Below are 16139 nucleotides of genomic sequence, written 5' to 3'. Positions count from 1 at the left end.
TTATTGACTGTTTCAGGGCCAGTTATTCATTACAGCCCTTGCTGTGAGTTTTATAGTTAGGCTAGCACTACAGTGTATACACATCTGTGTGGATTGCTCCTCAGAAAGTCACCTACTGTCAAGAATTAGATTTTGTTTATCAGTATGTTGGTATCCATTATCAGGTTTGTTTTAGTCCCTCAGCCTACCAAGCTGCAAATGGCATGTCCTAAATATAACCATAAATATCCACATTTCTTTATATGGTAAATGGCAGACCCTTTGTGACTTTGCAGTTTTCAAAGGCCTCATTACTGCCCAGCCAGATGTCTGCGCTCTCACTACTGTCTGAATCAAGACTAATGTCACACATGCGGTGTGAGCAGTCTACACCTTTCATATTATCACCACTAAAGTCTTGTGTGTTTTGAAATCACTGTGTCAGTTCTTAAGTGACAAAATATTCACCCCGTCTTTGAAAGGAGCAAAGCTGCGCTGTAAATTGTTACAACATGCTACTGCTGGCTTTCTCCTGGGGACCATGTTTCTGTGGTGTTAACTGCAAAGATGTTGATGCCTACTGAAATGCTTATTCAGTTTTCTTAGTAACATTATCATTCTGGCTCACATGTTACATGCAGCAGTACTTGTAAATATGTCATGTAGCTGCACTGTAAAGACCTGTTTTTTGGTGCGAGAGTGAGGGAAAATGTGAAATGTTTCTGTGCAGCTGTGTGTGTGTGTGTGGGGGGTAAGGTGGTCAATAGTCTCGCTAGTGTGTGTGTGTGTGTGTGTGTGTACGCGTTCACTGCACATTAGACGTACTCCTACCTCCCCAGCCTGCTAGCAGCTGTGTTGATTCTGGCTGGCTGAAATGTAGGTCAGAGAGAAGGCAGTAACCCCCCCCCCCCCCTTTTCAAAAAACACCCCAACCCTTCCTCTCACCCCTGCCCCGCCTCTCCTCCCTTAAAACCCCGCCTCCTTGGGCTCCCCTCCACCCTTTAATCCAGCCCTCTCTCCCCATGGCTCCTCTCCTTCAAGCCCCATGCCCTTGCTCTTAGCCATTTTCCCCCCCAAAAAATCTCCAGTCCTCTCGCCGACTCTCTCTCTTTCTCTCCGAACCCACTCCCCACATGCACTGTCCTCTTGCCAAAGCCCTCTGCCAATCCCCCCCCACCCACCCTACCCGGCCACAGGCGTACATGTATGCATAGGCTAGCAATTCTTTGTACACATTCAGATTTCCACAGATGCAAACACATACAACACGATGTGAGAATTCAGGTCTCGTCGCACATACGGTGTGCACAAAAGTGTCATTTTGATGTTTGTGTGCATGTATTTGCAGCATGTTGATGAGGTCATTAAGACAACTTTGTCTCTGTGTTGGCGTTCCCTCGCTCTCTCACATTGACTCTTGCACTGCACAATACTCCACCCCATTTTGAATCTGGATCCCATTTGATTTTTTTTCCTTCTTCCTCCTGTTCCTTTGGTAACTAAATCCCTCTGCATGACCTCCCTCCTGAAGAACTGAGATATTGTCAACAGGCTTGACCCAGTACAGTCCATAGACATCTGAGTTATAGAGGCCGCTATTCAACGTAGTGACATGTGAATGGCTGTCACCACACTGACAGGAAGGCTTGTCTAAATATGACCCATCACTCTTCTCTACAACACAGATTTGTATGCATTTTTCATCAGGAGCGGCCCCCGAGAGGAGGTTATATTTCACTTTTTCTATCAAGAGAACAAAGTGCATGTCAAGGGTATAATTATCTCTAATTACACCAGGAAAGGCTTGGATAAGTGCTGCTACTGACTGGCCCAAAGAACAGCTTCTCAGTGCTTACTAGGTCACTACTATACTCTATTATTTAACTGCTTTATTTTACAACTCTAGCTACTGTAATAATAAGAATATAATGTCAGTCACTTAAAAAAAAAAAAAAACATCTGCTCACCTAAGAAGGAAAAAAAAAGAAAAGAAAGACAAACCATCACTGTGAGGATGAGGAATTCGCAAGGTCATCGTTCACCAGAGTCCATACATCCCCAGGCCTATAGCCCGGCAGATTTATGGCCACCTTCAAAGCCTCTCTGTAGCAGGAGTCTGAGGGAGAGAGGGTCAAGTGCAGGGGAGATGTATCGGGGACTTATAGAGAAACACATACACATGTACAGTGAATACATTTCAACGCACGCACATGCATTCTTTTGATGCTTCCCCTCTGACTTTTTGACTCAAACAAACATGCAATGGGAAAGAGAGCTTGCAGCTCATTGATGTCCAGCAATGTTTTCTTTGCTTGTTGTTTTTATTCACACTGTCAGTTCATATTCCCTATAGTTGCTTTTCCATGACCGAAGACTATAAATATGTGAAGTGGAGTCTGGTGTTTTTTAGCGTGCTGTGACTCATGATGTTTAATGTTCCTTTGTTGCAGGGGAAATCGGTGTCTTTGACTAATTTCTTCAGGATAGCCCGGAACACCATGACCATGTGCTTTAACAAGGAACCAGGGGCTGCTGAGGTTGAGGTTAGCACGCTGACATCTTTATTAATCTAAAATGACTAAAATGGCCTCCAGTGGCCAGGCTTAAAATTTATGACATTACTTGTCAGATGAAACATCACCTGAAACCTGTACCCTGTTTCATGCATTCTTATGTTGTTGTTTTTTTTCTTGCAGCAAGAGTACTGGAGGATTGTGGAGCAAAGAGACAGCCATGTGGCGGTGCATTGTGGGAAGGTGGACACCAGTACACATGGCAGTGGTTTCCCCACAGGAAAGTCAGAGCCATTTTCAAAGTAAGTAGCCACACTCACTCAAGTATGGACAGAAAATTCTGCCTGTGTTTGAAGACAGCAATCTCAATCTATGAATCTCTGCTAACTGGTCCAGGTATGCTTGTGTACCCACGGGAAAAAATGTACAAATGACCATTTTGTATTCTCTTCAGACATGGATGGAACCTCACTGTCCTCCCTAATAACTCTGGATCCATTCTGAGGCATCTGGGTGCTGTGCCTGGTAAGGACACATGGAAAGGCAGTTCTGTGCAGCATAAAGGCTGTAGCTGTTCAATAGCAACCTCACAAATTTAGCTGTAAAAAAAAAAAAGATTACACACACACACACACACACACACATACATATATATATATATATAATATAATATATATATACATAAATGACTTTTTAATTGCATCTCCTCATTCTGTATAATCTATAGTTGGTAATAACCCATGCTCTTATTTCTCTCTGTCTCTGAAAAACCATCTGTCTCCCCAGGGGTGACCATTCCCTGGCTAAACATTGGCATGGTCTTTTCTACCTCATGCTGGTCTCGAGACCAAAATCGCCTTCCATATATTGATTACTTACACACTGGTGCTGATTGCATTTGGTAAGTATGCGCTGGGCTCCCTTCTCTGCATCACTGGCATTGTGTGTGCAAGAAAAAAAATCTGCAAGCAAATTTTTAAATATGTGTAAAATTAGCGTGGAGAATCGGTTAGAAAAAAGTAATGTCCTTGATGTGCATTTTCCTCCTGCAGGTATTCTATCCCTGCTGAGGAGAAGGCTAAGCTGGACAAGGTGGTCCATACACTGCTTCAGGCCAATGGTACCCCAGGACTAGAAATGTTGGAGAAAAACATCATGGTGAGCGTTTTCTCTGTTAAAAATTCTAATATATTTCTATGCAGCATTTTCATTTTTTTTTCCCCTCAGTCTTATTCTTTCATCTCTCTGAAGCCACTTCATTTCCAGAAATATACAGTTAGAGAAGTATTAAACCTTTTTTCTTTCTTTCCATCTCTTCCTCCTTCACCCTGCAGATCTCTCCAGAGGTGCTGTGCCGCGAAGGTATCAAGGTTTACCGCACGGTCCAGCGGAGCGGCCAGTTTGTGGTCTGCTTCCCCGGTGCCTTTGTCTCTAAAGTGTGCTGTGGCTACAGCGTGTCAGAGACGGTGCACTTTGCCACACCGCACTGGATGAACCTGGGTTACCAGGCCGCAAAGGTCAGCACATAAATTAAGGCGGGCAGAGCCTCACTATGTGTCATGTGTTTAATAAAGGAACATTCTGTGTGTATATGTGGAAATCAAAATGTGCAGTAAGGGATGAAAATATTTTCTATAAATGTGATCTGTAAAATCTAAATGTCTTGGGTTTCTTTGGAATTAATATCAGTGATTTGATATAACAGCTGTTTGTTTTATTTCACTCCTGCTTTGTAATTCCTCCCAACACTGGCCCCCTGTGGACAGTGGCAGTTAAACCCCTGATTTATGTAGAGTTGATTGAAACTGAAATGGATAAATGAACGTAGAACCTTGAGCTTGATTCTCTAATCAGCCAGCGTGTTGAACTGTGAGAAGTAATTGCTGCTGTAAGTCTCCCCCGGAGGTGTATTTAGAATTTTTTCTTTTTGTGATCATGAGCAAGCCTCCAGACCATTGGACCTCATTATAGCTGTAATAGGAGAGGAGAAGAAAATGTTCCTTACTGTCATTACGGGCATTATGGTGATGGAGGAACATATACCTTCAGCAATGCCATCATATTCATAGCCACAGCAAAGATAATTCTCAAGGCTAATATGACATTCATACAGTGTACGGTGTTGTGGTGCAATGCCTGAAACATTTTCTGCCAAATAATAAACATTTTTACTAAAAATGAGAAACAGGAGAAGTCAAGAAATATTGATCTGAGTGTACAGAGTTTGTGGTTACACTGCAAACACACTGAAACACACAGTTGGAACTTATCAATAATTTCACTTAGTTAAATATCTGTTTCGGGAAGCTACCTGCTAATTTTGAGACTTAAACAAAAGTACATTAAAATGCATCAAAAAACAGTCTGTTGGTGATTTAAAGAGAATCTGAATTTGTGGTCTGCTCTGATTTTGCAGGACCTGAAATGTCGTCATATAGCCAAACCCTTCTCCATGGAGAAGCTACTGTACCAGATTGCTACAGCTGAGTCCAAGAGGGACAATGGCCTTCTCCTCACCACCATCTCCGCCCTACTCAAAGACCTCAGGTAGGATGCAGCAGTGCAAACGTACACACATGCTTACATATTACATACAATATACAATATACCATTATTATTCTAAACTGCATAAATTAACCTGCAATTGAGAACTTGTTAAAATGTAACCCTGTCATTTCCCTGAGGGAAACAATCAAATATTGCAGGACTGATATATTCATGTTTTCTATTCCTGTATGTGTGTTATTTGTAGAGGAAGTCCCACTCTCTCTTTTCCCCCAGAGCAATAAAAAAACACAAAACTTAATGTACCGTGATACAGTTTGTGCACCAATTTTACAGGATGGCAGCAAAGGTTTTCTGTGTCTTTGTTGTCCAATAGGAACATAGAGATGCACCAACGGCAGGAACTTTACAAGGCAGGTTTGCACTCCTCTGCTCGCTACGGCACGCATGACGGCAGCCTTGGGTCCAGTGAGGGACGCAAGAAGCCCCGCGGGAAGTGGCTAGCACTGGAGTCTTCAGAGAGACGCTGCCAGATCTGTCAGCATCTCTGCTACTTGTCCATGGTGAGAGCAGAGAGCACAGGAGTTAAACACACTATGTTCTATTTCTGAAATGCCATATGTAGTGCCAGTTCAGATACATTTTGGTATTGTACCTACACAGTAATATAGTAAACACAATCTGGGTCTATCTTTTTTTCAGTCTGTATTATTTAGTAATATGCCCTGCAATAACTTAAAGCTGTGCCTATTATTACCACCTGCTATACATACTAGCATTTTTCTTTATTTAAGTACTTATTCTTCTTCTTTTATGGCTCAGTTTTTCTAAAGTAAAGTAAATCAAACAATGAAATTTTACAACAGTGGTATCAAATTAAATGCCATAATATTCTATTATATGTAAACTCACTTACTAACTTGCCAGCAGCATAATACACTAGGAGTGGAAGATGTATAAATGATTTATCAGGTTTCCCACTACAGTATCTCAGTAACAAGAGAATTCTCAGCTGAGTGTCTGGTTTCTGTAATAAATATGTCTGTTTCTGTTTCCATCTGTGCAGGTGGTTCAGGAGACTGACAATGTGGTCTTCTGTCTGGAGTGTGCCCTGCGCTATGTGGAGAAGCACAAGTCCTGCAGAGGCCTTAAGATGATGTACCGATACGATGAGGTGAGCTGACTGCTTTGTGTTTCTGCCGTGGTTCAGTTCTCTATCTGTCCAGGTGGGGGAGACATTGGCCAGGTTTACACTGTTCCAGGAAGCCGATTATTCACCATGACGGCGCTCATGCACTGTACTTTCTTGAGCCTGTGCTGTAATTCCTAAGCAAGGGATCAACAAAATAAAATGAAAACCAGAAAAATGCACATTGTTGAAATGGTTTAATTTTTAATCTGTCTTTTTCCTTCTCAGGATCAAATCAACAGTTTGGTGAATCAGGTGTGTGGCCGGGCCATGTTGAAGAACAACGGTGGTGGTGGCGGCGGGGGAGTCGTCGTCAGCGGAGGAGGGGGACCCTGCCTCGGCTTAAGCCCCGCCAAAGCATCGCCGGCCAAGCGAGGCCCCCGGAAGCGTGCCACTGTGGAGGTGTCCCTGGCACGTCTGTCGTCCAGCCACATACCCAAGGCCGCGGCTGTGTCCTGAGGGGGAGAGGGGGACAGGGGGGGGCACCTCGACATCGCCCACCCTGTGCGCTGTGCCCTCGTCCCTCCCTACACCCTCCTCAACTCCCTTGTTTTTTTTTTTTTACATTACGCAGGATCACTATCAATCCCTCCTCCACCAGTCAATATTTAAGATCGATTGTTTTTGAGCTTTGAAAATCCCCCTCACCTGACCTCAGTCCACCCCCCTCCCTCCAAAAAATATTCACCTCCCCCCTTAGTATGACAGGCTTGTTTGTTAAAAAAAAAAAAAAAAGAAAGAGAAGAAAAAAAAAAGAAAAACAAGTTGTCTTTTTTGCACTAGTGTGAAAGAAGAATTTGTTTTTATTCTGGATGATTTTAGAATCCCCATCCATCCCCCCCGAAGTCGTCCTCAACAAGATTACAAGCATTAAGTGTAACGTTGACAAGAAGACTTGATGGGCCCTGTTATACCCTTTACCTCCACCTCCCCTACCCTCCCTTCACTGAAATGGGTTGCATTTGTTACCTTTTTCTTGCATCACTTTCTCCTGCCCTCGTCTTGCCCTTGAGACTGAACCCACTGAACCCCATCCCTTCTCATCACACGTCACTCAACTGTGAACATGGGACGAATGAAAAGGCGGCCTTTTTTTCCCCTCCCTGGTTTTCTGAAATGAAAATGATATCAAGTAGTTACCCAAAGTTTCTCTCTGTCCTTGATCTGAGGAAGAAGAGGCCCTCTTTTTTTAATTGATTTTAGGCGTTTTTGAAAAAAAGGGGGGTTGGCGACGCGAGGTAAAAACTTGAAAGACAGATGATGTTGGTTTATTGTTGGTTGGCTATGTTTTTTCAAGTTCTATTTTGAATTTTAGCTTTGTTTTTTCTAGGTTTTTTGCGAGACGTCTTCTGTGTACTTTTTTTTTTCGTCATTGTGGATGTTTCTGTTCGTTGGTGGATGTGAGAGGGGGCAGAGCTACAGCTGCTTGACCTGTGAAAGGTCACCGCTCACCTCACTTCCTGGTAGTATGGAGGGATCCCTCCTTCGCTAGCGAGTGAAAATCGTGCCTGATACTTAGCGAGGAGATCCATTTTATTGGTGCTGTTGGTTATAATTACTGTATAACAACACAAAAAATTTAAATCTTTGGGGGTTAGCGCCTGCTGCTGTCTTAACAGCTAGCTCACGCGCCCCCATCCCACAGGGCAGAAAAGCTTTCAGGCTTTTCTGGTTCTAGATGTGCAATCGTGTTAACATTCCATTCTTCCAGTCCTCTTGTTTCATCTGTACCAGTAAACATTAATTATTATATTATATTATTATTATTATTTTGTGTTTTTTTTTTTTTTTTTTTTTTACTTTTGTTGATCTGATGTGTTATCTCAAGTAGAGCCACTAGTCAAAGAGTGTAAAATGTGAAATATCGAATCCAAGTTTTGTTTGTTTTTTTTTTTTTCTTTTATTGTCCTTTATTTTTTTCGGCTTTTGCATTTGTTCCATTTTCCAGATATATATAAGTGATTTTTAGAGAGAGGAAAAAGTCCAACACAAACAAAACATCAACTTTTTTTGTACATAATCCTGTAAATTTCTTTAAATACTTGAGCCTTTTTCTGGGGTTAAGGAAGAAAGAAAGGAAGGGAGGAAGGAATATGGAGAAGAGAGAAAAAGTTCCAGAGGAGAGTGCTTGATGAAGAAAAAGCCTTACATTTCCCTTTCTTCATCCGTGTGAGTTTGATGCTTACAGGGTTGCTCTGGTAAACGTGTATAAAAACTTTAAGTGCTGCTTATATCACTAAGAAAGAAGATATTGAGTAGCCAATGACTGCCCCCAACCTAGTTTTGTTTGTTTAGCTTTACTTTTTTAAAGAAAAGGGAAAATGAGATATGTTCACAAAAAAAAATATGGGTTTTTACATTTTCATTACTGAAAATTCAACAAAAATGTAGTAGCTACTCATGTTGCACTGAGCTTGCCAGTGGTGACTGTCAAGGAAAAATCCTATAATCCAGTTTGTTGGTTGTCGTCCCTCGCAGAAGACTGAACTGTTTTAGGACTATTTAATGAAATACCAAGTCGGGTGTTTTCAACATAAAAAAAAGTGGTTGTCAAGTTTTTATGGCCTTACAATATATTTTATTTTGATGGGATTTTTTTGTTTGTTTTTCAGTTCTTTTATTGTTTGTTTGTTTCTTCCATTTTCTACAGTATAAAATACTTGCTCACAGTGGGGTCTCTGGTGACTTAATTTATTAGTGCCGCATCTCGGCCTTTCCCTCCACTTGGAAAGAGAGTCTCATGTTGGTTATATTGACAGTTTTTTACTTTTGCAATTTGTACTTAAGGTTTAATAAAAACTTACCGACAATTCACTGTCATTTCTTTCCAACCTGTTTGTGTGTCTCTTTGTGCACAGACTTTTGACATGACTTCAACAATAAACAGAGCATTTAGATTTCATGTATTGGAAAGTATGGCTTCAGATCAGTTATCTCAGTTAGCTCATTTTTCACATAATGGGTATCAACACTGTAATTTAAGTTTCCAGATCAAAAGCTGTAAAACAGTTTAACATCCTTATAGATCATATTTTTTGTCCTCTATATTTCTTTTTTTTCCCTGTCCTCCCAGTAATATGGTGACACCTTATATTGTATTCTCAAGTCTATGATTTTCAGTAAAACAGAAATTTCAAATGTGATCTCTGTGAAAGTGTTTAAGTTTTCCATGTGTGACTTGTCTCCCCATGCACATTCACCCGTCACCCTAAATGTTTTCATACTTACAGAAGACTGATGTAAACCTGCGTCTGGCCTGAAAATGTTTAGAGCAACATATTAGAGTGAACAATGTGTATATGTTTAAAAAACAGTCCTGTCATATTGAGGAGAACACACACATATTTTTAAATAAAAAACCCACAGAACAGCTGTGTAGTTTTTCCACAAAGAGTTGGTTATATTTGATGAATAACTAGCAAAAAGCAAATGCAAGTTGGGCAAAGTCAGCTGAAGTCTCCCTCCTATGTCCCTATTTGTTTTTTTTTTGTGTATTACGTCAGTGAAATGCACCCTGGGGGCAGTAAGTGATTTTTCTATGACGACCACAGGTTCTCAAAATGCCTGCGGTTTGCGTTTTTTACCGTTGCTCAAATGGATCACAATAAGCTTTTATCAAGTGCTAAAAGTTGAGTGAAAATGCTGTTGGGTTTGGGAAGTGTGGAGGCAAAGGTAACGTAACTTGAATGGCTATATTTACCTAGCTAACTGTTTCCTTAGGATACTTAGTAGTATTAAAGTAATTGTTCTTTCTTGTAACTGTAACTGACCAATAACAATACATGGCAACAGTAACTAACAGTAAGGGCAAAATGTGCAACTTTGTCCACCCACTTGTAGCTGTTTTCTCCTTAATATCAGCAAAGCCACTGCAGACCGTTGTGTCTGTGCAGTTAACCTGGGTCATCAGAGAGGTAAGCCCATGTCGGATGCATCGTATCTACAAGAGGAGACAATGAAGTCCTGAGACGATCAACAAACACACCCAGAGATGGTGCAGAGGCCTTGCTGGATCTCTATAAGTCAGCCGAGAATCCAGGGGACATCACTGAGATGTTACAGGGTCAACAAGATAAACTAAACTGAATTTATGAGTGTAGCCATCAGCCAGTATCTCAGATTATAGTTGGATAGGACAGATATGATTCTGACCTGTAAGTGGTGGAAGAAGTATTAAATTCACTTAAACTTAGTAAAAGTACTAAAATACTTAAAATACTCCATTACAATTAAAAGGTCTGCATGAAGGATACAAACAAACCCCAGTATGATATTTAATATCATATTTAAACCACTGAACTGTAAAAATGTTGCCCACAATACTGACCCACTATATTTTCTAAATTCAACACTAAATATTGAGTGCAAACATGAGGCACAAGCCAGAAGAGATGATGATGATGAGAAGAGACCACTTTCCATACAGGAGAAGCCTCTGTGCTTCAGACCCATCAGCTTCTCATACTCTCTGCTGGCTTGTGTCTCATGTTTGCACTCAAAACTGACAACAGTGCACAGAAACAAAAAGGAAAAAATGACTGGCAATTAAATATTTAGTGTTGAATTTGGAAACTCAGTATTGTAGCCAACACTATTACGGTTCAGTGGTTTAAATATTGACAATCATCCTAACCCCTATGCCTCACCTTACCTTATAAACCTGATGAAAATCTGATGTAAATCTGATGTTGACCCCTGTGCTAGTCTTACCCAAAATCTCACCTCTGTCTTTTCCTAATTCAAACCCCTAAACACCTTGTTGTGACTGTGGTGAACTTGTGTGCCTCCATGTAGCATATGGCCTTAATCAGGGTTTTGGATGGTTGCAGAGGGCTAGTCTTAAGAATTTAATTAAGCTTAGAGGCAGTTAGAAGAGGTTAGCTCTTCTAGCTAGAAAAAACCTGGCATAGTTCTCCAAGGTCTTTGTGAAGTAGCTGCAGATTTCTTTTCTTTCTTTTTTTATACAGTGAATAATATAACAAGCTTTTAAATACAACACATTGTTAAAGATTAAACTGGTGTTTTCCAATCTTTTTTGGCTCCTGACAGTGTGTAGTCAGGGCCACATTTCAGAGAATTGTTATCATCTTCACCAAATCGTGATTTTTCTCTACAAACTTCTCACGCAGCTTCATTTCAGTAAATATTCAAATGATCCAATATCTCACCAAAAATCAAAGATTGGAGAACAAGCCCAAAAACTGAAAACAGATTTGTGAATCAGAACTTTGTTTTTTTTTTTCTTTTCCCTTAATCATCTCATGAACCCTCAGATTTATCTGGTAACCCTCTTCATAAAACTTGCTCAAACTACCTCTACCTGCAGCAGCTGCAGTAACATGCTGCTTACACACTGATGCTTAAGGATTAGTCAGTGAATGAGGTCATATATAATAGGTACCAAACTGGTAATTTTACTTTAATAGTTTAACCACATTTTGCTTTATGCTACTACTGAAGTAGGATTTTTCATGCAGGACTTGTACTTGCTACTGTATTGGTACTTTAACTTAAGTGAACTGAATACTTCCTCCACCACTGCTGAGAATTTACTTAAGTTTCCATGCATTATTTGTTGTTAGAATCATGTCTGTCTTATCCAACTATAATCTAAAATGCTGGCTAGTGGCTACACTTACTGATACAATTAATTTACCTTGTTGATCCTGCAGCATCTCAGTGATGTCCTGTGGCTCTGGATTCTCGGCTGACTCATGGAGATCCAGCAAGGCCTCTTCATTATCTGTGTGTTTTTGTCGATCGTCTCTGGACATGGGCCTAGCTCTCTGATGACCAAGGTTAACTGCAGGAGCCCAGTCTACAGACACAACGTTGTTTACAGCACTAAGGAAGCCTAAAAAGAACAACAAAGTTTGTTATTGTAAAAGAACTGACATCTGCTATTTATGTCATTCTTTTTATCATTTATATTCCATTGTGGACCTAGGCAAGTTGTAAACTAATTCATTAACTGAAAAAATAATTGGCAGTGTTCAATAATGAAAATAATCATTAGTTGTGGTCCTAATTTAGCCATGCAGATAATCCACTGACCTCACTATAAACTTTTTTGGAGCAACTACTTGGTAGGAAGCTTTTCCAATTTAAACAGAGAAAATGCATTACTGTATATACTGTAATTGTTCTTTTTCTTTTTCTCCTGTATGTGTTTGTGTTTTTCAGTACTGTGTTATTTTGGGATGGAGGCAGAAATCTGAAGGGAATTTTAAAACCTGGGCAAATAAAACCAAAACTATCAGCATTGCTTGATAGATATTAGCTAGAGGCAAATGAAAAAATTACTAACCCTTTTTACAACAAGACGAATGTCAAAGACACTGCAGTGAGAAACAATTCTCTCTAGGTAAAAGATGCAAACAGGCTGGACTGTGACATTATCAAGTTCCACAGGAAGCAGCAGCAGCAGGTGCAGGATACTAGAAGTGCTCTTCTGTTCATTCAACACAGAGCTTGTCGCTCTATTCACTCACCACACATCACACATGCTGCACACATACAACTACTGGAGGGCCCTGTAGTTCATCATAACCTTAATTAAAGTGCACTGGATTGAATGTCACACATTAACACCAACTGTTTACTATTCACAATGAAGTGACACGTCCACTCCAAGCCTTCAAATGCCATTTACTCTCAGCATAACACTAATATTGCTTTTCCTTATTTTTCAGTTTAAAAAACATTTACTGGCAATAATGAATATATACATGGTAAAATATTCTCCCCCAAGAGAAAACTGCTGTATTTCCAAACCACTCGTCATTCCAGCTGAATACGCTATCCATCTATCCGTTCCCTTGCCGTGTCAGCTTTCCATTTGTAAAGAGCTCAGGCAAGACTGTAAATCAAGAGTGAGCGCACAGGGACTGTTAACATGCTCAAACCCTAAATCCTGTTCATAGTTCATTCTTTAACTTGTCCCTGAAATGCTTAGATGAAAATTAAACAATGCTGGGGGAGAAACATTTATTACCAACAAGTCAGAAATTGTAGGCAAGGGAAAATAAAGGAAGGAGTAATGCTGTCACATTGCACAAATGTCAACATTTCTGTACAAAAAAAAAAAAAAAAAAAAAAAAAAAAAAAAAAAAGATTTAGATACAGTTAAACCTTCTGGATGTTGTCCAGTGCATAGCACACAGTCCAAACATGTTTTTGGTCCACGTTCAAAGGAATGGCAAAGGGTAACTCTCCTGTATGTGTTTGTGTTAAATCACTGATGTCACGGTACCTGAACTTCACCAATCTGTCAGCCATACAGTACGGTGTGGTATATAACCCACTGCCAAGTGACTGCATGCCATGTTTTATCAAAGCCAGTGGCACAAAAGTATTATCTAATTGGTATTATATATTTGAAATATTGCAGAATCTTGCTTATAAACCAGTTAAAGGAGAGCAAGAAGCTTTGGGGATTCAGCTTATCTATAACATCATAAAAAATTCATCCATGTGACCCCTGCAGATAATTTGTCAAGTGCCTTGTGTTAACTTTTCAGCAGTTACTGTATTAAAGGGTCAATTCACTCAAATTATGAAAATAAAATCTAATCAGCCCAGACTTTGAAATAATAATAACAAAAAAAAAAAGTTCTGTGTATTATTTGGCATAACCAGGATGTTATCACACATGGATATGTCAAAACCTGGGCAACTATCTGCCTGGACTAGAGGTAAGTGAGAAAACTTTGTAATTGGACCCTTTAAGTGATGGCAGACTTACAACATTAAGTAAGTTAAAATAAGACATACTTTTAGTGCTTATAAACTTATTTTACTTTTGTTACGTGTAGTAAGTTTTAAAAATAAAATGTCATACTCCTGGCAGAGCTGATGATAGCCTCTTAATTTTGTCAAGGATTTGGTAGTTCAAAAAACCGTCATATATTTATATTCAGCAGAAGTTTCACCATTGTCCATCACATATAAAAATGCACAACAGCACAGTAAATGCTGAAGTATTAGCACAGAGCATGACAGGACGTCGTCTCTATGGATGATTTTAGTGTATACTTTTTTTTAATGTCTCTATCACTTATCAATTAACAGGCCTCTCCTTGTCTCAACATGCACAAACACAGAAACAGAATATTAGAGCATTCTCAGAATAATGCCAGACTATTATTGTGCATGTTAAGTCATTCAATCCTATTATGCTAAAGGGAACTCAAACCTATTTTACAGGATTCAATTAGAATTGAAAGCGCAGTGGTTTTTTAAGGCAAGGTCATGTGGCAGTTAGTGCAACCTCAATGTATTTTCTTTCATATGTTTTTCTTCAATATGAAAGGAATTGGAGAAGAGAGCCAATATTGTTATGTATCCAAGTTTGATTTGGCAGCTCTGTGTGTTTGTGTGTTTGTGTTTGTGTTTAAATCCAGTCCAACTCTCCTCAAACCTTCTGCCTGGTCTCCTCACAGTCTTTGCTGGTCTGGTCCTCTTGGTCCACCCTGTCCACCAGCGCTGTGTCAGGGAGCACCTCCTCCTCATCCAGGGTCACCACCACCGGCGGCCTTCTCCTCCTCCCTCCACCCCCTGATCCTCCGACGCCGCCGCCTCCTCCTTGTTCAGTCTCCTCCTCGTCTTCGTCCTCCTCCTCCTCCCCGGCCTCTGTGTCCTGGCTGGCTGAGTCAGTGCAGGTGGATGAAAGGGAAGAAAGCTTGTGGCGTAGCTCAGCCTGGGTGGGAACCTGGAGACTGATCTCTGTGGTGAAGGACTCAACATCAGGACCTGAGAGAAAGAGAAGTTGCTTCGATTATTTCAGACTTTGGTTTAAAAAGGATACATACCAACATAGGTTGTAGGATGGTAGTTAGGTGGATTAATAATGCTGCTGCTGACCAACAACTTCAGAGAAAAGCAGAGATCTTTGGATCTCTGTTCAAGGTTGTTGCAATTACTTTATAGGTTTTACTTAAATTTGGCCAAGCAGTCGCCTACAGATGTAAAATATAGCAGAGACTTACTTGCATCATATTATTTTTAGACAAAGACAAGCTGTCAGTTGAATGCTGTAGGTCGTTCACTGTAACAAGACATTTCCCAAGCAGATGTGGACAGATGGTGTCGGTACATCATGTCTAAACATTATGCTTGTCAATCATCTGAGTCATATTCCTGCTTCAGCACATTCTTTGATGCAACTTTGCTGTAGAAAGTTATTTTAGCACTCATTAAATGTTGTGTGCATTATTATAGTTTGAATGAAGCAGGTGTGCCTGGCGCGGGCATGTGCGTTTTCACCTACCTGTGACAGGTGAAGCAGCGCTGTTGTCCTCTCCCCCAGAGTGCAGAAACACATCCAGGGCCTCATGATCAGACATGTCCATCAGATCCATCTGCTCCAGCATGTCAACGTTCACCTCCATGGATGACATGCTTCCTATTGGCTCTGGATACAACACGGGACAACAAGTTATTCACCTCACACAAGGCTAAAGCAGCAGAAGGCAGCAGCAGCAAGGGGCTGAGTCCAGGAAGAGAGGCACCTTGTGTGTTTTTTTTTTTTTTTTGTTTTTTTTTTTTTTAAATTCTGAAATTTGCCAAGCAGAAGCAAATGGGCACACTGAAGCTGGATGGTATTTGAAATGAGTAACCTCCTGTACATGGAACATTTTGTTGATCTTATGATCCAAAGCATTACCACAAATAATGAATTGGCAGGTGTCACTGTGTGTAGGAAGCTGTGTATGAAGGCAACAAGCAACATCTACAATATCATTAAAGGATAGGTTTGCATTTTTCAAGTTTATCTTAATACTGGCATGCCCACATGTACACTGAAAGAGTAATAGTCACTGCACAGTCCTCATTTTCCAAAGAAAACACAAAAAAGAAGATGTCTACTTGATTTGACTGACTTAAACTGCTGATCCATATTATCTTTGGCAAAACTTTGAAGACATTTTGGCACAGAATGAGGAAAGTGAACT

General features: G+C 40.3%; 2 protein-coding genes across 5 annotated transcripts in view; one reads left to right on the top strand and one right to left on the bottom strand.

Annotated features, from left to right (window-relative positions):
• jarid2b (jumonji, AT rich interactive domain 2b) overlaps positions 1-9088 on the top strand; it is a 105666-nt gene extending 96578 nt beyond the window's left edge. Inside the window, 10 exon segments of the mRNA XM_018697974.2 lie at positions 2430-2522; positions 2676-2794; positions 2947-3017; positions 3279-3393; positions 3545-3650; positions 3827-4009; positions 4909-5039; positions 5374-5560; positions 6064-6171; positions 6415-9088. Of these exon segments, the coding sequence (XP_018553490.1) occupies positions 2430-2522; positions 2676-2794; positions 2947-3017; positions 3279-3393; positions 3545-3650; positions 3827-4009; positions 4909-5039; positions 5374-5560; positions 6064-6171; positions 6415-6645 (1344 nt within the window). The 3' untranslated portion in view covers positions 6646-9088.
• Positions 9089-12756: 3668 nt separating this feature from the next.
• The window catches only part of dtnbp1b (dystrobrevin binding protein 1b), a 61763-nt gene continuing 58380 nt past the window's right edge, over positions 12757-16139 (bottom strand). For 3 of the 4 annotated variants that reach the window (XM_018697982.2, XM_018697980.2, XM_018697976.2), the window contains 2 exons: positions 15455-15598; positions 12757-14937 (listed from right to left, as the gene is read on the bottom strand). In XM_018697982.2, coding sequence (XP_018553498.1) covers positions 14600-14937; positions 15455-15598 — 482 coding nt within the window. In that variant the 3' untranslated portion in view covers positions 12757-14599. The remainder of the gene's footprint in view (positions 14938-15454; positions 15599-16139) is intronic. The other variant, XM_018697981.2, reaches the window with a different exon arrangement.

This window comes from Lates calcarifer, linkage group LG3, assembly GCF_001640805.2.
Source record: "Lates calcarifer isolate ASB-BC8 linkage group LG3, TLL_Latcal_v3, whole genome shotgun sequence".
Classification (NCBI taxonomy): domain Eukaryota; kingdom Metazoa; phylum Chordata; class Actinopteri; family Centropomidae; genus Lates; species Lates calcarifer.
Note: the sequence above shows the minus strand (reverse complement) of the source record. Positions and strands in the feature narration are given on the sequence as shown.